Source organism: Carcharhinus amblyrhynchos, chromosome 26 (genome assembly GCF_965287045.1).
Source record: "Carcharhinus amblyrhynchos chromosome 26, sCarAmb.v2.hapA, whole genome shotgun sequence".
Classification (NCBI taxonomy): Eukaryota; Metazoa; Chordata; class Chondrichthyes; order Carcharhiniformes; family Carcharhinidae; genus Carcharhinus; species Carcharhinus amblyrhynchos.
Genome location: NC_137349.1, coordinates 26,563,584 through 26,589,310, shown reverse-complemented (window position 1 = coordinate 26,589,310; position 25,727 = coordinate 26,563,584). Strand labels below are relative to the sequence as shown.

The window sequence follows — 25,727 nt, the reverse complement described above, 5'->3', positions numbered from 1 at the left end:
CAGACAATAGAGACTAACTCACGCTCCCCTCTGGGAGAAGCTGAGTCTTCATAAATTACAAAAAGGCAGGTTTGGAATATTAAATGTTTAAATACATAAAGCAAAAAAAAAGAAGAAACAATCAAATCTGAAGCTATTCACTAGCCACCTGATAAAGTCAATATGACTTGGACACATTCCTCTGAGCAGGAATCAAGCTACAAGTGTAACAGTGAAACTGGTATAAACTGTGACCAGGGCACTGGGGCAATGGTATGGAGAGACATTCGAGACCGGGGCCCTGACTCTGGATTCAGGCTGGAGTCTTGACTGCACCCAGCTTCATTGCAGAGGATCCACCATAAATGATACGTCTGTTTTGACTCCATTTTGGAGTGAAAGGAAGAGCAGCTTTATGGAAGGGGACAGGGGAACGGTAGAAACTTGCCCCCTTTCAGAGCTAACGATGCTCGGAAGGCTGCAAGGTGTTGCTGGTTTGATACTGGCAGCCTCGCACTGGCTCTTCAGTGGGGTCATTCGCATGGTGCATCGTTACTGGATTGATAAAGATACATCGACATCCAGGGTCTTGGGAATTCTGCAGTGTGTGTGCACTAAACAGGGTCATACACACAGTTGCTGAAGTACAGCATAAATTACTCCAGCTGAGGGGGGCGGTGGGGGGTGGGGGGGGGGGTGGGGAGATGGGGGTGGAGGTTAAACGGAGGATCTGATTTGATGATATAGGTACTCACTGGATAATTTGTGGGCTGAGGGTGGCAGGTTCGCCAACTGTTTTTACAGACGTGAGCTGAACACTCAAAAAGGGAAAACTAATAGCTGCTTAGAGTGGCTTGTGGGCTTTGAATATGTTTGCATAGCTCAGCCGTTAGTCCTGGGATATTTGCTGCATTGTTTTGTTGCATACACAGATAAAAATATACATGTTTGGAGACTCTAGTCAGTGCATCCATTTTTTTCCTTAGAATATTGCATTGGACTCTCATCCCAGGTGTAAACAGTGACTGCTTTTCTATATCTCCCTCTCTCACTCTCGCATCTCTGTCAGAGTCTGAGCTGTTGACGTTTATGCTTCTAGTTCCATTGGGCGAATCATCATTGTTGTGGTTTTCAGGGGGTAATGTCTGCCTTTCCAGGGCTTCCAGAATATTCCCTGCTTCCTCTGGTGCCGCTGTCGGGGCTTGCTGGTGAAATACTTGCCGTTCAGGTTGGCCTGCCCGCAGGTGGTGAACCACCATCCACCTGTCGACAAGAAGAAAGTGCGGCCTTTAGAAACATGTCAGGAAAAAGGTCACCTCTGCCCGTTCAACTTCCCCTAGCTGAGTGTGTGGAGTGTTTGATGTGTGTGGAACCTATCGTCAAGGTTGGCAAAGGAATGGGGAGGGTGCGGAGGTACCCATTCACTGTCAGTGGGAGAGGGTTTGGGAAGGAACTCCTCACCAATTCAGAGTCTTAAAACCAATCTACTCTCAAATGGACAGTTTGGGTTTCAGCCTGACAAAGAGTCCATTCTTTGAAAGTCTATTCAATTGAAAAGAGTTAGGCAGCTCCCAGGACCACAGCGTGCATGGCTTACTGCTTTACAGTCACCAACACATCAGTCAATCCATGCACAGTGTTCGGCCCCTCTGGGAATCCGAGCAATGTGATGTTTCTATCCATTCACTCTCTCTGCTCCATGCTGCTGATGATCTCTTGGGGGAATGCAGAAACAGTGGGCAGATTTTCCACTGCCGCCGTGGCATTTTGCACCAGCACAGGAAGCGCACCATTAGCCTGTGGTAGGATCTAAAGGTTCCACCCACTATCAATGGGTTTTCCCATTGTTTGTACCCTACACCACTGTGGAACCCATGGCGATGGGGGTAGGGGGGTTTTGGCATCAGCAGGACCAAAAGATCCTGCTGGCGGGAAAATCTCATCCAGCATTTCCTAGCAAGGTGCAGAGTTCCTCCTCTCAGTGCATGTCTAGATGGTTGACCTCAGTTTGCCATCTTCCTGTTCCCCAATCTCCTGGTGTAGAATTGTCGAAACTGACAGCACTGCCATTCAGCCCATCATGCCTCTGCCAGTGGTGCTATCCAATTATCCCTAGAACCCTGCAAATTAGTCATCTTCAAGGTTATGTCTAATTGACCTATGAATGTTCCCCAGGAATCTGCTTCCACCACCCTTTCCAGATCTTAGAAACTGCCTTTGTGTAACACTTCCCCACTAGTTTTTGTTTAGATTTAACCCAATGGCCTCTGGTTGCAAGCTCACTTGCCTAAGAGAATAGTTTCTCTCTTTTATCAAAACTCTCCATTATCCTCTATTCGATTACCCCTAACCTCCTCTGCTTGGAGAACAAGCTCAGTGGCGGTTGGAATTCTCCGGTCCCGCTGCAGTGAATGGAGATTTGGCTGATTGTCAAATTCTCCGTTCCCACTGGCAATGATAGCAGGGCGTACAAGATTGGAGAGTTCCAGCCGGTGGCTCCAATCTCTGGCCGCATAGCTCATATTTACGGAGGCCTGTAAGCCATGCCCTGGAGGGGGACTCGGGAAGGAATGCTCATTTGCTTAAACCACTGGAGCATTTATTGGGTTGGTCTCAGGACTGACCTGTCAGGTGTTTGGCGCAGCTCATGTTGAACTTCAGATCATGGTCCTGGTCTCGAGTTGAAAAGCCCAGTCCGCTCGACTCACTGATGGCATTCTTGAGGTTTCCGGAAACGGGGCTATTGAGGGTCATGGTGTAGTCAGTGGCCTCGCTGCCAAGGCTGAAGGGATATTCTGTGTGCTCAGTGTGATTCTCCCAGTCCTCCAGCTCTATACGCAGCAGATAGCCACCCTGACGCACAATTGTGTACAGTTTCTCCAGACCCAACCAGAATTCACCTGAAATTGAGAACATTGGATACAATCAGCTCAGAACAGAATGGAGAATTCCATTTCATCAATAGAGATTTTTTTTTTGTTTGTTTGTTTTAAATTGCTGTTTGACGGTCTCTCTAGTTTTTCACTTACATGTTCTGGCCAACATTCGTCCCTCAGCTAACATCATTAAACAGGCTATCTGCTGATTAGAACGTCACTGTTTATGGGACCTTGCTGTGTGCAAATTGGCTTCATTCTCAGGAAAGCCAACATTTATTGACCATTTCTGTGCAACTGACCAGCTCGCTAAGGCCATTTCAGAGGAGTTATGAATCACCCACATTGCTGTGGGTCTGGAGTCACAGGTACAGCGGGCAGATTTATTTCCGAAAAAAATGACACATTTGCATGCTAAAAGACATGATTGGACGAGATAGACTTTTACATTAACCCCATAGTTTCAGGGGCACTATTACTAAAGCCAGCTTTTTAATTCCAGATTTTTAGTTAATTAAATGATTTTAAGTTCCCAACTGGAGTGGTGGTCACTGAATTAATGTCTCCGGATTCCAAATCCAGAAACATAACCACTCTGCTGCCACACTCCATTGTTGTAATATCTTCTTACAGCAGTGAATCCCATAGAATCCCTATAGTGCAGAAGGAGGCTATTTGGTCCATCAAATCCAAACTGACCACAATCCCACCCAGGCCCTATTCCCATAACCCCGCATATTTACCCTGCTAATTCCCCAGACACTAGGGTCAGTTTAGCATGGCCAGTCAACCTAACCTGCACATTCTTTGGACTGTGGGAGGAAACCACAGCACTTGAAGGAAACCCATGCAGACACGGGGAGAAAGTGCAAACTCCACACAGTCAGTGACCCGAGGCCAGAATTGAACCCGGGTTCCTGGCACTGTGAGGCAGCTGTGCTAACCACTGTGCCACTCCAGACCTCATCAGCTCCGTAAAGCTTTGGGATATTTTGAAGTTGTTAATGGCACTATCCAAAGGCAAGTTTATTCTTTGTGTAGATCACAGAAGTACTGTTGAAGAGATTTATTTGCTGCTACTTTACATCTGACATGAAGTTTATACAACTGTCCCTGATTAATGCCTTCCTCCCTAAAGTGTATGAAATACTCCAGCACGGGGTAGCATCAGAGCACAACACTGTTCTTATCACTCATTCACTTGCCTGGTGATTAAGATCAGTCACCTATTGCCACACACCTATTGTCTTTTATGAAGTGAGAAAATGGTCTAAACAAAACAAAAGCGCTGCTGAATTCTGCTCACCGTTAAGGTTGCCAAATCCATCCCTGTATGCCTGCCAGAGCTGGTCAAAGTCCACAGAGCCATCCCTACGTCTCTGGATCACCGTCCAGCCACCTTCTGTTAGAAGACAGAATTATTTTGAATCCACAGATGGACTTCACTGTTCCAGAGAATCACAGCATAGAATTCCTACAGTGTAGGAGGAGGCCATTCAGCCTGTCGAGTCTGAATAGGCTCCCCAACAGAGCATCTTACCCAGGCCCACCTCCCCCCATAACCCCATGAATTTACCTCGTTAATCCTCCTTACCTATATATCTTGGGACATTAAGGAGCAATTTAACATGGCCAGTCCACCTCACCTGCACATCTTTAGCATGGGGGAGGAAACGCACGCAGTCACGGGGAGAATATGCAAACTCCACACAGACAGTGACCCAAGGCTGGAATTGAACCCAGGTTCCTGCATTGTGAGGCAGCAGTGCTAGCCACCATGCTGCCCAGAAGGATGAGGCCATTAGATTTGATTAGGTCAAGAGTAGAACTAACTCCACAAGCAGCTCCTTCCCACCCCAGGATCAAAGTAAGAGGCAGCTGTGGTCGTTGTTCACAATCCCTACTGCTCCTCTGCTTCCCCTCAATGGTTCTAGCCTTTCTCCCCCAGGAATAATTGGGGCTTGCCCAGTCCCCATTCCTGTTCAGCGACAATAACCCATCACCCAGTTTCCAGAAATGGTTCTGGTCCTGTTTCATTATGACCTTTGGTCTTTGCCCTCTCCTCAGCGAGAGGTGGCAGCCTTTGAACTCATTCCTCTCCCCCCACCCCCGCTGCCTCAAGAGCCCCAGGCTCCTCCAGGATTATTCAAATTCTTACCTTCTGTCATTTGACAGAATGCTTCAAAGGGCTGTGAGCCTATCGGCTGGATTTTGTACACAGTGCTGATGCGTTGTCCTTCCAGGAAAAGCTGGTGACAGTCAGAGGGAAGTTCTGCAGGAAAACAAGAGTGTGCATTCATTAGGATTTGGGGATTTCCTTCCTTGCTCTTTGCTGTGTTCCAGACTATTCTAATAGTTTGTTTTAAATATTAAAAGTACTTTCTAGAATAGAAGTTGTTAAAATTCGTGGCCAGCCCAGGGAATAGAATGATTCTGGTTTTATCCTGTGATTTCTATATAATCCTCAACTCCAAAAGGCACTAACAAACATCAGACAAGACTTTGACTTCAGTTTAAATGAATTGTGCAGGAAGGATTGGGGCAAGTTTTATATTCAATAAATATGTTAAGTTTTACCCCCTCCAAATAGAACGGGTCAAATTTGAATCAAAAAGTTGGAGGCTTTTGTGAGATAGAATTGCGGTTTTCTCTGATGAGGGGAACTTCGAACCTTGGCAACTCAACACTGCCAACTCACTGGAATTTGTGCCACAGTTAAAAGTTCAGCTCTTGTGCTGCAATAAAAAAGTTCTTTACCTCACAGCTCAACGTTCTAGCTGCAGGGTGTGTCTGAATGGCTGAGTAAGTGTGAGCATTGTAGAACTACTGGGCGGAGCTCATGTTACCACCATCTCCACCCCACAAACCCATGTGTTTTGGGATATATCCCCCTCCCACCCAACTCCTCAAATAGCTCTTCCATGTGTATGTGTGTGTGTGTCAATGGGTGCAATCATTCGTCATTAAACACAAATTGTGCACACTTTGGTAAACTTAGCTCTACCCTTCCTATTCCAATTCCATTCCTGCACCATAGAACAAAGAACAATACAGCACAGGAAACAGGCCCTTCGGCCCTCCAAGCCTGCGCCACTCATTGTTGGTAATTCCCTGAACAGGTCGCTAATCTGTCACCAGCAGCTTATAACTTAAGGGGCGCCACCTCGCATGGCTGACCAGAAGTCTCTCCTGCTTTTACCATCAAACATTGGTGTGTTTGAAGGATTTCAAAGTTTATTTATTATTGTCACAAGTAGGCTTACATTAACACTGCAATGAAGTTACTGTGAAAATCCCCTAGTCACCACACTCCGTGCCTGTTCAGGTACACTGAGTGAGTATTTAGTGTGGCTAATGTACCTAACCAGCATGTCTTTTGGACTGTGGGAGGAAACCGGAGCACCCAGAGGAAACTCTCACAGATAGGAGGAGAACGTGCAAACTCCACACAGACATTGACCCAAGCTGGGAATTGAACCTGGTCCCTGGCACTGTGAAGCAGCAGGTTTAACCACTTGTGCCACACTCAAACCTGTTGACTGCGTTATGAACATAAATTTCCTTGGTCATCAGGACCTGGGGTGAAACCTGGAGTTTCTGGCTCAGAAGAAGGAGCACTATCCACAAGACTTCCCATCAATCTTCAGCCCTGTATAAACTCAGCCCTGAAGAGGGCGCCTTTTTTGAGGCAACTGGTTTGCTGAAACTAATAAACATAAAGTTTTCACAGGTTCGGGGGATTGGATTTTGGAGGAACTTTAATTGTTTTGACTCATTTTGTCATTAGACCCTCTTTGCGTTTCTAATTTTCCATCTGGTTACCCTGGCAACAAGAGAGCCAGTTTTTAAATCTCTCCCACAAGTGGATAGAAGCGAGTTCGATCTTTTCAATATTTCAGCGCTGTGAAATTCCACTTGTTGAAGTTTTGGGGGTAAAGTTACAGAGCCAAGTTTTAATCTTGTTGTTTGTGAGGTAACGCTGTGGATCAGAGGGAGCTGTGGGTCATGCTGTGCTGTTTTTGCTACATTATTTTTAAAGCTGTAACAGAGGCAGCTGCCTGCTGCTCAAGGTGAAGAGATTAGAAGGGCTTTGCTGGGGCTTTTCTTAAGGCTGGAGTAAACATGAACTTTTACCTAGTTGTCCCGGGAACATTCGGCACCCCCCCGCCCCCTCGCTCAGGCAGTCAGGCATTCCTCAGGGCTTAATCTGAGAGCACTGGGCCACTTGAGGCATTTGATATTCACTCAAGCGTTTGTGTTTGGTTGCTCTACTTTTAATGCAGAGTTCTGTTGCTAGTTTCCCTCCTCAGACTCTGACTCCCTGCTGAGAGCAGTCGCTGACACAGGGACTGTCTGCTAAGCATTTTATTTCCCAATGGAAATAACTCTGGCACTCAAACAAGACATTTTTGAAGCGTGTCTTGATGCAGTTTGTATCAGAGCTATTGCCAGTAACGCTAAATAAACAGAGACTGGAATATACACTGCAGGGTGTGTGATATTCACAGGAACTTCTTTGCAGTGTTAATATAAGCCTTCTTGTGACTAATGAATAAACTTTATATTCATTTGGTATATAATGAACGTGTAAACAAGGATCGCACAGTTGTTAGCACTGTTGCCTATCAGTGCCAGGAACCCAGGTTCAATTCCAGCCTTGGGTGACTGTGTGGAGTTTGCACATTCTCCCCATGTCTGCATGGGTTTCCTCCAGGTGCTCCAGTTTCCTCCCACAGTCCAAAGATGTGTAGGTTAGGTTGATTAGCCATACTTATTGCCCTTTAGTGTCAGGGTGATCAGTAGGGTAAATACATGGGATAATGGGGATAGGGTCTGTGTGGGATTGTTGTTGGTGTAGACTCAATGGGCAAAATGACCTCCTTCTGCACTGTAGGGATTCTATGATGTGTGGAGTGCAATTGCTTTATCGGGTGAGGGTATACTGGCCTCTTCTAATATCAGCATCCTATTTAGCCAGAGATTTTCCCACCCTATATTGTTCGTATTGCAAGGACCTATTTGTAATGTCAGCTGCTTCCACCCTTACCAGAGCCTATTTTAGAGTTCCCCAATTGTACCCCCTCTAAACATTAGCTCAAACATAACTCTGCTACTCTTCCCTTGTCCATCAGCCCCAGCTCTCAGTACCCCAACAATGGAAATGTTAAATTCTCACCCTAATATTTAAATCTGTCCCAGCTTCCACCCTCCACATCTCCTCCAGCCACCCCCAAAACTCCTTGGTCGCTGACTCCAAAGTATGTCCACCTCATGCCACCCTCAAACTACAATTAGCATTAGTCCCTTCAGCCCCATGGAGGGGGTGGTCCCACTCTCTGGAATTCTCTTTAAATCTCTCTACCTGTTCATCTCCTCCCCCGGTGCTCCTTTTTTTAAACCCGCCTCTATGACCAAGTTACGGTCTTCTCTTCTAATGTCTCGTTTCTGCTGGTGTCTTGTTTTCACAGCACCTTGAGGAGGGACATTTTTACGCGTTCAAGATGCTGTACAAATACAGGTTATTTTGATGTACAGACACTATACAGAGTGGCTGCACATCATAGCTTGTATATTCCCTGTATACAGTATAGCTCAGGCTGCGATGTGCTGCATAGGGAAGGTGTAGCCCAAAAGTGTATTAGGAACATGTAGTGCAGACAGGGTACAGCCCAGCCCTATTCCAGATTCAAGCCACTTCGTTGGCATAATTGTGGCACCACATCTGCTCAGGAGGTGCTACTGGAGTGACTGCACGAATCTGACAGCTCACCATCCTGTTCAAAAAGGGGTTTAATCAACTGGGATCCTTTACTAAAAAGTTTCACTTTATATTTGAGATTGTTTTTAAAACTGGTGGGGTGGAGGCAGTTCAGCATTTAAACACTAGTAAGCAAATTATCCAGCTTCAAACACTATGAATAATACTTTTCCAGGATGTATGATCAACACAAGCTACATATATTTTGATGATCAGTGCTGGAAGTTCCATTTTTAAATAGCAAATGCACAACTTGAATCTGAAATTTCAATTCTAATTTGTGTGAATGGGGGGGAATGTGTGTGTGTGCGCGTGTGTGGGGATATGTGTGTGTGTGGGGAGGGAGGAAAATGTTGTGTGTCTGTCCACAAATTTCCCTCAGTTCAAATAGATGCAGAACAAAAATGGGTAAATGGATTAGAGTTGTAGAAAGTGTTGAACCAATGAAAGATTTGAGGGGCTGAACGGCCGCCTATTCCTGCTGCTGGGCATTATATTCCATAAATATGGAAACTCTCCAACGATAGAAATAAAGCATTATTGACTATATTGGATTAATTACTGGTTTCGTTGTTGCGGATCACAGTAAAAGGGATAAAAAGTATATTATTTTACTCACTGAAAGAGAGGGTGGTGAGTCATGTTAAGTTTGGTAACATTTTATTCATTTAGCAAATGCAAAATCCCTATGCCAAGCTGTTTTGTGAAATGAAGTACTGTGATTCACTGTTCAATCCTAGCTCTGAGGTTTACATAGATAATAAAACTCTCTGGGTGGGGTCTTTCACTAACGGGAGTGCCCTTTGACGCTAAATCTTCAAAAGATGTCAGAGAATTGTACAATCCTTACAATGCAAAAGAAGGCCATTTGGCCCATCAAGTCTGCACTCATTCTTACCCTGCAACTCCACATATTTACCCCACTAATCCCCTTAACCTATACATCTTGGAACCCTAAGGGTTAATTTCACATGGCCAATCAACTAACCTGCACATCTTTGGACTGTGGGAGGAAACCCACACAGACACAGAGAGAACGTGCAAACTCCAGTCACCCAAAGCCAGAATTGAACCTGGGTCCCTGGCACCGTGAGGCAGCAGTGCCAACTGCTGTGCCACCATGCCACCCTTGTTCTGAAGCTTAAGCCCCCTGTCTGCGCAGAACGATGGTCTGTGTCTTCACTTTTGACACACTCTTGTTCCCAATAGCTGCTTGGCTTGGAAGTGGGAGAAAGGTCAGCTTGGTATGGGAAGAATTAAATAGAGAGAGAGAGAAAAAAATCTGCATGAGGGAAGCGATTACACAGAAAAAACGAGCCACACAAAAAAAAGGTCCAGGCTTGATTTGGGAAGCTGTTATGAAACCAGCTCCTCAACTTTCACTCACTTGGCTTCGTGCCATGTTACCCACACAAGTTTTATTTTAAAAACAAAAAAAACGCTTAAAGGTTCCCTCCTATTCTGCAGATAAAAGTCTCTAATATTTCCTCTCAGCTTGCAGCCAGCTCACAGCGGCTTCAACTTTCACCCAGTTGGCCACAGCTGCTGTGTTTCATTCGTAATACATTCCTGAACAGTCCATTGTCTGTGAGTCAGTCCTCCTCCTCCTCAGTTGCTGCCGTATCAGAGACATGGTCGGCAGCCATTCAGCAGGACCGCCTCACGGCACTGATCAACTTCTGAGCACGAGGATTGCCTCAATCTGGGAGCGTGGCTGGAATAATTATATACTGAGCCTTAACACTGTATACAGCCCCGGTTAACAAAGGTACAAGAAAGGGAACAAATGTTGCAGGTCTGAAGTTTAAAAACAGGAAATGGACAGCAAGGTCTCAGCACCTAGAGAGGCAAAAGACAGATTTACCTATTCTACACCCAGAACTTTAATCTCATTTTCCTGCAGCTTATTGCCAGCACGTAATACCCAGTCTTGCTATTTATTGCTGATGTTTAATCCTCAGTTCTGCTCTTCACATACCAGTTCCAGATCTTTGTTCATTTTTATACTTGTGCGGCTATTGAATGGGGAAGAGAGGCCCTGCCACTCGTTTATTTTTTTGATGTGTTTTCACGCTGAAGGTGTGAATTCTTGGGGCATCTCCTCCAGAGTCAACAACAAACAGGAGACCATTTGGCCCATCAAATCCATGCCAGCTGTCCAGGGCAATCCAGTCAGTCCCATTCCCCCTCTGTTTCCCTCTTAACTTTGCAAGTTACAGAGGCCTATACAATTTGCTTTTGGAGTTACTGATTGTCTCCACTTTCACCTACCCTGAGTGTTCCAGGTCATTACTGCTTGCTGCCTGAAAGAGTTCTTCCTCTCATTCTCAAATTTCCCCTCACTCTCCTTTGCTCCAAGGATTTCAACTGCAATATTAAAGCTTTACAAAACATGGTGGTCAATGTGTCTCAGTGGGCTGTTCAAATAGGGCAGCACAGTGTTTAGCACTACTGCCTCACAGCGCCAGGGACCCGGGTTCAGTTCTAGCCTCGGACCACTGTTGGTGCAAAGCCTGCACCTTCTCCCCGTGTCTGTGTGGGTTTCCTCCAGGTGCTCTGGTGTCCTCCCACAGTTCGAAAGACTTGTGGATGGCTGGGTGCATTGACCATGCTAAATTCTCCCTCAGTGTACCCGAACAGGTGCCGGAATGTGGTAACTAGAGGATTTTCACAACAACTTCATTGCAGTGTTAGGGTAAGCCTACTTGTGACACTAATAAATAAACTTCAAGGGAGTAATCACAGCCAAGCCTGACTCGGTCTGCTCGAAATCTGCACACCCATTCCAACCAATCTTCTTTACTAGTGACCAGGAGCAGGAATTGTGGCTGATTCACTAGCCTCCCTAGATTTATGGATTTAAAATTCTAGTCTATCTTTTCCAGTAAATTGAAAAAAAACACTCGCTGACCATAGACAGGGTTTAAAGTCAGTCTGTTTATAGGCGAAGGGTCTCTGAGGAATTTGCCTGCCTTGCTCTCTGCCTCAAACTCATCGTGTGCCCTTTCCCCGAGTTGGCCAGCAGCCAGGGAGACATTCCATTTGCTGCTGTATTCTGCACAGTACGTTCAAAATCCAGCTGGCTCCCCGATCTGCTTTAACGTTAGTGCAGCAGACATCTGGTGACCCAAAACCCCAGGTTGAAGAGATTCAAACCCACTATGCAGCTGTTAGTTACCTGTGGTGACTCAGTCACATGGGTCTGTGTGTGTGTGTGTCGGGCTCATTGCAAATGCCAGAGTGCCTTGCCTCTCAAGAGATCTTGGAATAAAGATGTGGAGTTTTCTCTCATGTAGGATTCCACTTAACAACAGCTATATCTGTACTGCAGAATAAGCTAGTAAACCTGAAAGCTTGTGGTTTAATTTATATTAAAAACCCCATTATGTACCTGTAAGAGACCAAAGGGTGGGTGGGGGGGAAGAGGTGGCACCTGTTCGGATTCTGTTATTCTTCGACCTGCAGTTTGATCTGAATCTGTGAAATTTTACTTCTTTTTCAATCAAAGGGATGTACTTACTGTCAGTTGGCCTGGACTCCATGCTGCTGTGTGTCTGGGGAAATGCCTTTGCCCTCTGTTTGAGGATTGCCTTCCAGTGCGGACTCTCTTTAAACTGTAATTTGCTGTCTTGCAGCTGCAGTTGGAGAGGAGGGACTGGGTGAGATTACTGCTCACTACTTACTGTTACAGTTCAGAATGACACACATACCACAAAGATAGTTTCACACTGCAGAGATCAGCTGGTTAAGTTAATGCAGTGTCTGGATGGGTAACATGAGCTGGACTCCTGATCGGTGTTTCCACAGCTTAGCATATTAGTGCTTTGTCTCTTCCTTTTTGTCTTGTATTAGGGCCTGGATGGGATATTGTTGGCAGTACAGGATTGATGGGCCAAATGGCCTCCTCCTGCACTCATGGAATTCTATGATTCTATTTCCACACTGGCATTCTGCTACTTTGCTCCAGTTACTTTCCTTCAGTAAGCCCAGACTGTGAAACCTGGCAAACCATTCAGCTCCTATATAGTGGGGCATCAATGCCACGCCCTATTTTATCTTCACCAGATATCTCAGCACTATCAGCTAGAGTTATTGGAAATTGACCAGGCACTCTGGTTGATTTCCTTCCTGCTATTCCAGGAGCATTAAGCCAAAGTGAGCTCCTTCCACTAACGTGGTAGACAGCAGGTAACCCCAGGCTGGGGCTTTTCAGTCCATATTTAACATGGGTCACTTTGTCCATGTATGGTAAATATTTGCTACTCTGGTCACATAGCAGGCCCATGTCTGTTTACTGGTCGCACATACAGTGTGTATTTAAGACAGCAATCACATCAAAATGCATGGGCAAAGCAATGTAACATTTGCAATTGTGGTCAGCGCACCTGGCCCTGCAGAATCTTGATCTGAATGCTCTGCTTGTCAATCTGCCACTGCTGGTCCTTGATTCTCGTCAGCAGCTCATTGATGTTTCGACTTTGAGTTTCCATCATGGACTGTGAAAGTAAATAAATGTGTTAAAGCTCGGTTATGTTTAAAATTGTGGTTTAGAATTCTTGAAAAATATGAGCATTAAACACGGCTGTAATTTTACACGGACAATGTCCAGGCACACAACTGTCAGCCCAACCAAAGTGCATGCTAACTGATCTACTATGTTTAAGGACCTGTCCCTCTATTGGGGAGGCCAGGTGGCAAGTGTTAGTACTGCTGCCTCATAGCTCCAGGGACCCCAGTTCAATTCCAGCCTTGGGTGACTGTGTGGAATCATAGAATTCTACAGTGCGTTTGGCCCATTGAGTCTGCACTGACCCCAGGCCCTATCCCCATAATCCCATGCATTTTATCCTAGCAAGTCTCCTCTCTAACACTAAGGGGCAATTTAGCATGGCCAATCCCATCTAACTTGCACATCTTTGGAATGTGGGAGGAAGCCAGAACACCTGGAGGAAACCTACACAGACACAAGGAGAATGTGCAAACTCCACACAGTCACCCAAGCCAGGAGTCGAATCTGGATCCCTGGCGTGGAGAACGTGGAGTTTGCATGTTCTCTCCATGTATGCGTGGGTTTCCTCTGGGAGCTCCAATTTCCTCCCACACTCCAAAGATGTGCAGGTTAGATGGATTGACCATTGTAAAATTGCCTCTTAGGGTCCCCAGATGGATTAGCCATGGTAAATGTGTGGGGTTAAGGGCGAGGGAGAGGGCCTGGCTAAGATACTCTGTCAGAGCGTTGATGTGGACTCGATGGGCTGAATGGCCTCCATCCGCATTGTAGCGATTCTATGATTCTTCTCCAATGTCAGAAAATCAGAACGAAACTGGTCATTGTTGTGATTTTAGTGTCAGCTCAGTTAAGTTGGAGGGACACTGAGCAGCAAGGTTGTAGGTTCAAATCCCACACTAGGATCATCATTGATACTGACAGTGCAAAACTGAGAGAGTGTGTGGATATTAATTTGCCCATTCAGGTGAATGTAAAAAGCCTATCGTATTATTTGAAAAGAATTTTCTCTGTGGATCATTTTTCACTCAACCAACCATCAGAGAGATTTTGGTAATTTACGCGTTTGCTTTTTGTGGGATCTTGCAGTGCAGATATTAGCTGATTCATTAATAAATATAACTTTTTATTAAGCTCTTGTTCTTTAAAAACTACTGCAGGAAATCTGGAGAATGCTAAAGTGTGTCAGTTCTCCATTTTCTTCTACTTTTGCTAGCCTCTATTATACTTCTCTCATGTTTACAGCAATCTCAGTGGTTTCAGTTACTGAATTACTGTTAGACAGTGCTCACTGTAGGAAATGCTGAGGCTGCTGCATCTGCCTTGGCCAGAGCCAAGCAATGTGTCACACAACACGCTCCACACGCACTACACAATTGTCTCATACGCAGGATAGATAGGATAGGATGGCTTCATCATTGCCCAATTCATGAACATTAAGATATCAACTTCTCTCTGGCCATATCCCACTCTTTCGTCATTACTGGTTTTCTGAAGGGTCTGGTTTACAGTGAAGAACATTTCTCTTTACTGTAATTAAACTGAGCAGGAAGGTAACAGGGAAAAGGCAGTTTCCTTCCTTCAGTTTAAAAAAAACTTTAATCAAAATTGAGTCAGTAGCCGAGTATTAAAAGAAAACAGAAATACTGAAGAGTTTGCACTGGTGCTTAAGCAGGTAGTTACAGATAACACTCACTGATTTAGAACAAGTACACACAAGAGGACCATTTATATTCCACCGCTTATTTAAATGATCTTGATTTTTAAAAGATAATTAAGCCCAATTTATTCTTCTTTACATTGCACAATTGTAATGACTAACATCATACTCTAAGCAGAAAATTACTTCAGTCAATGCTTTTTACATCATTCACATTTGATCACCCAAATGATACAAAAGAGCCATACAGCACAGAAAGAAGCGCTTTGGCCATTGTGTCTGTGTTGGCCATCAAGCCACCTATCTATTCTAATCCCATTTTCCAGCACTTGGTCCGTTACATTGTCTGCTGTTTTAAATGCTCATCTAAATGCTTCTTAAATGATGTGAGACTTCCCACCTCCATCACCCTTTTCCACATCCCCACCATCTTCTGAGTGAAAATATTTTTCCCTCAAATCCCCTCCAAATCTCCTGCCGTAATCTGCACAAAAATACTGCAATGCTGGAATCTGAAACAAAAAAAAACCGGTAAACCTCAGCAGTTTGACAGTATCTGCGGAGAGAGAATAGAGCCAATGTTTTGAGTCTGGATGACTCTACAAAAGAGCTCAGTTCTTTAGCTCTGACAATGGGTCAACTAGACTCGAAACATTGGCTCTATCCTCTCTCCACACATGCTGCCAGACCTACAGAGATTTTCCAGCATTTTCTGTTTTTAAATCTATACTGACCCCTCTACTAAAGGGGGAAAGTTGTTATTTCCTATCTACCCTTTCCATGTCCTTTATAATTGTGTACACTTTAACTTGTTGCAATGTATACTTGATGTATAGAGTTATCTTTCCCAGACTGAATTAAAGTTCTCAAATCATAGAATCCCTACAATGCAGAGGGAGGCCATTCAGCCCTTCAAGTCTGCACTGACCACAATCCCACCCAGACCCCATCTATTTACCCTGCTAATCCTCCTGACGCTAGGGTCTATTTAGCATGGCCAATCAACCTGACCCATACATATTTGGACTGTGGGAGGAAAAGGGAGCACGTAGAGTAAACCCACACAGACACGGGGAGAACGTGCAGACTCCGCACAGACAGTGACCCGAGGCCGGAATTGAACCTGGGTCCCTGGTGCTGTGAGGCACTGTGCCACCCCAGACTAAATAAGAGAGTGAGTTCTCTCTCCCAGACTGAATAAGTTCGCTTTTCCAGATTGAAATGTCCTAACACTAAGTGAGCAGAGAATACTCTTCACTCTGTAAGAAGTCTCACAACACCAAGTTTTCACTCTAACCAGCACTCACACGGATGTTGTTGAGTCCACTCTCCGCCTTCCTGCCGTTCACAGCGCTGGCCAGTCTGTGCTCCAGGCTCCGCAGCGCCGCGTCCATCCTCAGGCGCTCCCGCTCCAGAGCCGCTACCTGTGCGGGCAGGTGAGCGCTGGGCTCCGGCAGGCGGGCTGCCAGCTCGCCCAGGCTGCGGTTGTGGGCGCTCAGCTGCTCGCTGAGCTGCCGCAGCTGCTGGCGGCTCCGCTCCACATGCTGCTTGAGGCCGTGCCCCAGCTGCAGGAGGCCGTGGGCGATCACATTCACCTCGTCCCAGGAGGCGAACTGCAGCCTGCGCTCCTTGCCCGCGGAGCCCTCTCTGTCCGCGGCGGCTCCCTCCGTCAGGCTGGCTGCACAGATCACAATGCAGAGCGGGCCAGCGAAAAGCAGCTTCATCTCCACAGCCTTTGCAGTCAACCGGTTTACAATCTATCTGTAATATCTCCTGTTCCCTCTGCTTGTCTGTTCCCTGTCTATCTTTCTGTCTGCAATGCTGCCCCGTTCCTCTCTCCCTCCTTTTAATACTGTAACTGGGAGCCGCCCCCCCCAGTCAAACAGCACGAAGTTGGCTGGCAACACCAACCTGGGGAACGTCTCTAAACTCTCCCTGCTGGCTGAGTGCATGGATTACAAACAGCCCTGGCTGCAAACACTACCCTGAACCAACTCAAAAGAAATCAGCTGTTTTCCCGCTCTCCAACATATTTCCTATTTTTTTCTTTAAATTTTGGCTTCAAATGACGAGAGGGGCTGATACATTCTCTTCTTGCACATTGCTTTGATGTGTGTGTGGTGGGGAGGAAATCAGTTTCAGAAGCCTCCCGATTTTTTAATATATGATTTGATTCATGATTGTCATATGTATTGGGATACAGCAAAAAAGTATTGTTTCATGCGCGCTTTACAGACAAAGCATACAGTTCAGAGAGTACTTAGGGGAGAAGGAAAGGAGAGGGTGCAGAATATGCTACAAAAACAAAAAAATGCTGGAAAATCTCAGCAGACCTGACCCTTCCATCTAGACTGGAAACGTGAGTTCTGGTCTCTCCCCACAGATGCTGGCAGACCTGCTGAGATTTTCCAGCATTTTGTGTTTTTATTTCAGATTCCAGCATCCAGAAGTGTAGAGAAATATCAACTTAATATGAAGTATGTCATAGAATCATAGAAACCCCACAGAACAGAAAGAGGCCATTCGGCCCATCAGGTCCGCATTGACCACAATCCCACCCAGGCCCTACCCCCATATCCCTACACATTTACCCACTAATCCCTCTAACCTATGCATCTTAGGACACTAAGAGCAATTTTTAGCATGGCCAATCAACCTAACCCGCACATCTTTGGACTGTGGGAGGAAACCAGAGTACCCGGAGGAAACCCACACAGACATGAGAAGAATGTGCAAACTCCACACAGACAGTGACCCAAGCCAGGAATCGAGTCCAGGTCCCTGGAGCTGTGAAACAGCAGTGCTAACCAATGTGCTACCGTGCCATTCAAAGTTTGATGGCAGCAAGGAAGAAACTGTTCTTGAGTCGATTGGTACGTGACTCCAGTCTTTTATATCTTTTTCCCGATGGCAGAAGGTGGAAAAGAGTATGTCCGGGGTGTGTGTGTGTCAGAAGCTTCCAGAATTCAATCTGCTCAACAGCCTGCACTTACCTTATATATATTTAAAAAACTTGTGATTGTGGGGGTGAATGGAGAGTTGGTGGAAGGAAGGGGGCTCTGGTTCATTTGAAGAAAACTCAGATAGTGCTTCAGCTGGTTAAATTAGTCACTTGTGGCAGGGTGAATGTAGTCTGTAGCACCCTCCACCCATCCACCCAGAATTGAGATAAAGGCAAAATACTGCAGATGCTGGAATCTGAAACAGAAACAGAAAATGCTAGAAAATCTCAACAGGTTTGATGGCACCTGCAGAGAGAAAATAGAGCCAAAGTTACGAGTATGCTCTCATCCAGATTCAAAACTTTGGCTCTATTCTCTCTCCACAGATGCTGTCAGACTTGGTGAGACTTTCCAGCATTTTCTGTTTTTGATGCACCCAGAACTTTCATTTGGCAGTGGCTTGGAGTCCAGCATTGTGATTGCAGTCTCAAGTCAACCTGTTCCATAGGGACACTGGGCAGAGGAAGAGAGAGAGAGGCTAGGTCTGGAGAGAGAGAAACAAATGGATAAGACCCTGCAGGGAGGGTTGGGGGTAGATAGGGTTCTTCTGGTTTTAGTTTCCTGGTTTGACTCCTTTACTGTTGGGGTCAATCATGTTGTGCACCTCCATTGCCATTACAGGATACATCTCCAGTTACTGCTCCCCAGAGCTATGAATGTATGTAAGGAAGTACGATGGGGGACACAATTCTGTGATTCATGAATAGGGAGTGAAAGGGTCACAGGTGGGCTGCACTTCACCATGTGACAAATTTGGAGCCTTTACTGGGGCAACAGAGAACAGTTTTCTGCCCCCCTTCACCCACAGGAGGGATTTTCTGCCCCCCTCCCCCATCCACAGGAGAAATTTCCTGCCCCCTCTCCCCACCCAAAGGAGATGTTTCCTGTTCCCCCTCCCCACTCACAGGAGAAGTTTCCTGCTCCCCCTCCCCACCCACAGGACAAGTTACTTGCCCCATTCACACCACCCCTCCCCCCCCACAGGAGATGTTTCATGCCCCCTCCCCCACTCACAGGATAAGTTACCTACCCCCATTCCTCCATCCACAGGAGATGTTTCATGCCCCCTCCTCCACCCACAGGAGAACTTATCTGCCCCCATTCCCTCCCCCCCCACAGGAGATGTTTCCTGCTCCCCCTCCTCCACCCACAGGAGAACTTATCTGCCCCCATTCCCTCCCCCCCCACAGGAGATGTTTCATGCCCCCTCCCCCACCCACAGGAGACGTTTTCTCCCCCTTCCCAGACCTGCAGGAGAGGTTTCCAGTTCCTTCCCCACCCCCAGGAGCAGACTGGGTGTTTTTTAAAACTACAATTGACAAGAATCAATTCTTACCAAAAATTCCTGGATTTATTTTTGTGTGGTGGGTTGGTTTAAATGAGTGTCCTTCTGAGTTTGAAAAGAAAAAAATGCCCATTATTTTCTTAGTAAAACTGGAGCTCATCAATGTGCAGATATCACATCTGCCACATCAGCAGATGTATTACTTGCTGTGTTTCCTGTATTGTGGTAGGGACTTTATTCTTTGTATTGCAGTGTAGGCTTGTATCCTTTATATTATGATGGGAACCAAAGAAAGAATACAGCCCACACTAGTAGAATGTACCGGAAGGGTGGACTTTGATGCATGAGTTAGGCTTGGCTTAGTGATAACACTTTCTGAGCCAATAGCTCTCAGGTTCTCCAGCATCTGGATACTGAGGGAATGACGCACTGATGGAACTTGTCTGCCCTTCAAATAAGTGTACATGATCCCATGGGACTATTTGAAAACAAAAGCGAGGGATTTCTTCCAGAGTCCTGGCTAGCATTTAACCAACGTTTGCTCCTTTTTGAATAAAAGGCACAGTGGTCAGCACTTCCCCTAGTGAGGGGGGATCTTATAGAGACGTATAAGATAATGAAAGGGATGGATAGGGTGGAGGTAGAGAGATTCTTCCCGCTCACAAAGGACAGCAGGACTAGAGGGCACAGCCTCAAGATAAGGGGGGGGCAGTTTAGAACGGAGTTGAGGAGGAACTTCTTCACTCGAAGGGTGGTGAATCTCTGGAATTCTCTGCCCGTTGAAGTGGTGGAGGCTACCTCGCTAAATATATTTAAGGCACGGGTAGATAGGTTTTTGACAGACAAGGGAATTAAGGGTTATGGGGAAAAAGCAGGAAAGTGGAACTGAGCCATTTCAGATCAGCCATGATCTTATTGAATGGTGGGGCAGGCTCGAAGGGCTAGATGGCCTGCTCCTGCTCCTATCTCTTATGTTCTTATGTCTCCTGTCCTGTCTCAACTCTCTGGAATTTCACAAAGTCCCATCTGTGTAATGGGACAGCAGTCTCATTTAATCATGATGTTGCTGCCTCACAGTGCCAGGGACCTGGGTTCAATTCCGGCCTTGGGTGACTTTGCAGAGTTTGCCCATTCTCCCCATGTCTGTGTGGGTTTCCTTCGGGTGCTCTGGTTTCTTCCCACAGTCCAAAGATGTGCAGGTTAGATTGATTGACCGTGCTAAATTGTCCTCAGTGTCACGGGGATTAGGAGGATAAATATGTGAGGTTATAGGGATAGGGCCTGGTTGGGATTGTTGTCAATGCAGATTTGATAGGCAAATGGCCTCCTTCTGCATAGTAGGGATTCTATGATTATCTAATCCCTGATTGCAAATTGACTGTTACCTTTCCCAACATTGTAACAGCGACTACACATGAAAAATTCTTGACAGGAGAAATGCTTCATATACAATCAGATTTCTGTTTGATGGGAGAGTTCAGAACTCCTGAATGCACTACATTCTGCACTCTCTCGTTTCCTTCTCTGTGAACGGTATGCTTTGTGTAGCACGCAAGAAATAATACTTTTCACTGTATGCTAATACATGTGGCAATAATAAATCAAATCAAAGAATGAGGGCATCGCTGGCAGTATTTGAGGACCATTGGACAGTGTGGCACTTCCTTTACATTTTATCATCATAATCTCCACTGAAATATCCGTGATGTAGCCCTAACAAAAAATTTAAAAGAAAGAATTTGTATTTCAGAAAACTCAGAACATTTATTTTTTAAAAAATGTTTTCTGAACAGTTAGTATCATGAGCCATTAGCAATGAACCTGACCTAAACCATGTGTTCTCAATGTTAGCTTCCTGAACAGTACATTTTGTTAATCCGGGCCCAACCACATTACACAAGGAAAGAAAGAAACGGGATGTTGGAATTTCCAGTTGGTTGCCAATCGTATTCAGACCTAACTTGCTGTGAATAACATTAAATATGTTTACACAGTGGGAGCTGGCTGTTATGGGATTTGAGGCTTCCAAAGCTGATACTTGGGGATTAAACACCCAACATTCCTTTGGGCAGGACCCAGGCTGGGTACTCACTGATATTTTGTTTGTCTCCAGAACTTGCACTCTGGTTCCTTTTCACTCCCTCGCTTTCCTTGGCACAGAAATCTTTGAGACTGATCCAGGATGGCTTCGTTTGTTGCTCCTGTTTTACTTCCAGGAAAAAGCTGAGGACAGATTCTTCTTGTAAAGCAAGACTCTGTCACAACTCCTTTGGTTAGATGATCTTAGCTGGGTGGTGTGGAGATGTATGGTTATCGCTATGGCCTCTGTGCCACAGAAGGGAAAAATCAGCCTGGGCCCTGGTCACTATCACTGTTGGCGGCACAGTGGCAAAGTGGTTAGCATTGCTGCCTCACAGCGCCAGGAACCTGGGTTCAATTCCTGGCTTGCGTCACTGTCTGTGTGGAGTTTGCATGTTCTCCCTGTGTCTGCGTGGGTTTCCTCTGGGTGCTCCGGTTTCCTCCCCCAGTCTGAAAGACATGCTGATTAGGTGGATTAGCCATGCTAAATTCCCCCTCAGTAAACCCGAGCAGGTGCTGGAGCATGGCAACGAGGGGATTTTCACAGTAACTTCATTGCAGTGTTAATGTAAGCCTACTTATGACACTAATGAACTTTTATTTGTTATTGTTGTTGTACAATCTATGAGCACGAGAAAGAGATTAAAGTGAGAGCAGGATTAAACTCAGCAGGATTAAACTATGTCAAATATTCATCTCATGGCCTTCAACATGATAAATGGCCACTTGGCCACATAAATGAGGTACTGATAGAGGTGGCTCCCACTGGAACCACATGATTGTGCAAGTTGGCACCTGAAAGCAAGTCAAAAAATATTCTTACTCAGATTAGTTGAGAGATGAATAGCAAGGTATATTTAAAGGAAGGGTGAATAAGAACATGGAGGTGCAGAGAAGATTCACTAGGTTGATTCCAAAATTGAGAGCATTGGCTTATGAGGAGAGACTGAGTAGACTGGGAATATACTCATTGGAATTCAGAAGAATGAGGGAGGATCTTATAGAAACATAAAAGATTATGAAGGGAATCGATAAGAAAAAAGCAGGAAAGTTGTTTTCACTGACAGGTGAAACTAGAACTAGGGGGCATGACCTCAAAATAAAAGGGAGCAGATTTAGGACTGAGTTGCGGAGAACTTCTTCACCCAAAGGGTTGTGAATTTATGGAATTCCCTGCCCAGTGAAGCAGTTGAGACTGCCTCATTGAATGTTTTTAAGGCAAGGATAGATAAATTTTTAAACAGTAAAGGATGAAGGGTTGTGGTGAGCAGGTGGGTAGGTGGAGCTGAATCCACAAAAAGGGCAGCCATGATCTTATTGAATAGTGGAGCAGGATCGTGGGACCAGATGGTCTACTGCTCCTAGTTTTTATGTAGAAGGAAGGAATCAAAAGGTATGTTGATGAAGTAAGGTGTAAGGTGTGCAATATAATCGGTGACATAGACTCATTGGGCCAAATGGTTTGTTTTCATGCCTTGAATCCTGCGCAACGCAGTACTGAATAATACTTCAGTCACGTGATAAGGGGTTAAAAAGAGTCATACCAATCCTTCTTTTTCTATTCCAATAATCCTGGCATTTAGAATCTCAGCCTTTTTTTTCATAAATGCTCTAAATCAAGCTGAAACCTCTTGCTTTGTGATGATGTATTATTTGATTTGTGGCTGCTAAATGTTTTTGGGAATGTACAACTTTACTCTGTCTCTCTTCCCAAGTGCTGTAACTGTTTGCTACTCACTAGCTCCTTAAATGGCTGCGTGCAATCTCTCTACATGATCTCCAGTTTCACATCACTAACTGTTTCATCGTTAAGAATACAGTGCCCTTTACTCTAGTTCTGTCCGCCCATCTCTGGTCTTTATAGTTACTGGCACTTTCTCCCAGTTCCAGAGCCAGCAGCTTCAGTGTAAGACATATGGGGCACATAATATATCAAAACTTAGACTAAATATTGGATCAATTTATGCTTCATTAAAAGATACTGAGCTGGGAACTAGGAGCTGGCACTAGATTTTTGGTACACCGTATCAAGCTTGTGGAACAAAGCTGTTTATTCTGACCCACTTGTTCCTTGAATCAGGATTGAACGCAGTCTGTGTAATACCACAACACAGCGAGGGGACCAGAGGTCACAAAGCACAAAAAATATTGTCATCCTCGGATGTTGTAATGCACTATATCACACCAAAAGACACATGACATGTTCCAGCTTCATCTGGGAGAGTCAGTGACGATTTGGGATTGTCACTGAATTACTGAGCCAGAGAGCCAGAGCAAGATCTGGAAACACGGTGTCAAATCCCACTGGGATTTGTAGCATTCTCACCTGAGATTTATAGCATTTACCAGGAATCAAATCCTCCCTATGTGATAGCAATGTGAGGCTCTGTATCCAAATAGGCAAAGAGAGCTGCAACCATTCTCTGAGACTAACACATCCCACAGGGTAACCAGAGCACCTTCCAATGAGCAACAGTGTCCTCGTAGCAAGACCTAAAGTCAAGCACCAGACACACTCAATGTATGCACAAGAATATCTCACTGCGGACAACAACAAAATTGGGCCCACAAGCAAACCACCATGGATTAAAGTCAGTGTGACAGATACAACAATTGACAAAACCCCAACTGCTTCTTGGGGAAAGGTCATGGCGTCAAATCCCACATGGTAGATAGTGAAATTTGAATTCAATTGACCATGAAACCAATGGGTGGCATGGTGGCACAGTGGTTAGCACTGCTGCCTCACAGCGCCAGGGATACAGGTTCAATTCCGGCCTTAGGTCACTGTCTATGTGGGGTTTGCACATTCTCCCCATTATCTGCATGGGTTTCCTTCATGTGCTCTGGTTTTTTTCCAATATTCAAAGATGTGTGGATTAGGCTGATTGGCCACGCTAAATTGTCCCCTAGTGTCAGGGGGAACTAGCAGGGTAAATTATGGGAATAGGGCCTGGGTGAGGGTGCAGACTTGATGGGCCAAATAGCCTCCTTCTACACTGTAGGGATTCTTGATTGTCATAAAAACCCATCTGGCTCACTAATTGGAAGGCGGTGGCAAAGTAATATTGTAATAATATTGGACTAATAATCCAGAGACACAGGGTAATGCTCTGGGGACCCGGGTTCACATCCTGCCATGACAGATGGTGATGTCTGAATTCATTAAAAATCTGTAATTAAAAGTCTAATGACGACCATGAAACCATTGTCGTTTGTTGTAAAAACCCATCTGGTTCACTAATAAGGAAATCTGCTGTCCTTACCTGATCTCCACAGCAATATGGCTGACTCTGAATTGCCCTCTGAAATGGAGAGCAATTAGGGATGAAAATAAATGTTGGCCCAGTAACGCTCACATCCTGTGAATAAAAGTCTATATTTCATATCTATAAATAGTGTGGCCATTACTGAGCAGCTGTGAGATCAGCACCATGACATTTCCCCAAGAAGCAGTTGGGGTTTTGTCAATTGTTGTATCTGTCACACTGACTTTAATCCATGGTGGTTTGCCTGTGGGCCCAATTTTGTTGTTGCCTGCAGTGAGACATACTCGTGCATACATTGAGTGTGTCTGGTGCTTGACTTTAGGTCTTCCTACGAGGACACTGTTGCTTATTGGAAGGTGCTCTGGTTACCCTATAGGATGTGTTAGTTTCACAGAATGGTTGCAACTCTCTTTGCCTATTTGGATACAGAGCCTCACATTTCTATCACATCAGGAGGATTTGATTCCTGGTGAATGGTGGAAATCTCAAGGGTTTAAGTTTCGGAGATGAACGTGTGAAATGTCCCATTTTCCAACATGAACTTCCCTCACTGTGACCAGCCAAAGAATTCACTGTAAGTCCAGCTATATGAGCTGCTAAAAACCATGCACTGGTGTTCACTTCCTTTAATTGTAGACAAATTTATTCTACTCAGCAGAGTTATTCTTGACATATGATTGACTTCAAGGGTTGGTTCCCTAGTCCTCATTTCCATTAACTCAGGATCTGCAGTACAGGGTCACGCAAACATAAGTTAAGACACATTTAAGAGAGGTTGCAGTGCTGAATGACTCTCAGAGTTAGAAAAATTGCCATTATTTCCTTTTTGTGCTTCGGTCTACTTGTCATCGTCACAAAGTAATCTGAAAATCCTTTGTTTCTGCTCCCCACTGTCCAATGCTATACTGGTATCTTTGAGCTGGGGTTTCATCTGCGTCCTGATATCTAAGTATTTGTTTTGGATTTTAAGAGACACATGCCAACATTCAACATGGCTTAGTATTCCTATCCTTATAAACAGTGCATGTTATGACAAAGCTTGAGCAATGCCACTGGGGATTTGCTGATGGGTATTTTAGGGGACTGCCTGTAAATCAAACAAATTAGGTACACTGTTACCACTTCGCAAAACTGGGTTATTTGCCAAACTCCCTTGTTGGTTTTCATATGCTTTACTTCAGAAACTATACAGTCAAATGGATTCAAGATCCTGGTCTAGACACGTGGATGAGGGAGAGGAGAGAGAGAGAGAGATGATTGCTTCTAGTTTTTTTTTAATTCATTTATGAGGCATAGCTGGTCAGCATTTATT

General features: G+C 45.1%; 2 protein-coding genes across 2 annotated transcripts in view; one reads left to right on the top strand and one right to left on the bottom strand.

Moving 5' to 3' along the window:
• LOC145358722 (dedicator of cytokinesis protein 8-like) overlaps nucleotides 1-25,727 on the top strand; it is a 197,157-nt gene that overhangs the window by 53,046 nt on the left and 118,384 nt on the right. The gene's annotated exons all lie outside the window — the stretch shown is intronic.
• On the bottom strand, nucleotides 660-16,666 carry angptl4 (angiopoietin-like 4). Its single transcript, XM_080212965.1, has 7 exons — nucleotides 16,088-16,666; nucleotides 12,999-13,109; nucleotides 12,134-12,248; nucleotides 5,014-5,127; nucleotides 4,162-4,257; nucleotides 2,604-2,879; nucleotides 660-1,242 (listed from the first exon to the last, which is right to left on the bottom strand). The coding sequence occupies exons 1-7, from the start codon at nucleotides 16,502-16,504 to the stop codon at nucleotides 1,067-1,069; spliced, it is 1,305 nt and encodes a 434-aa protein (XP_080069091.1). The 5' UTR covers nucleotides 16,505-16,666; the 3' UTR covers nucleotides 660-1,066.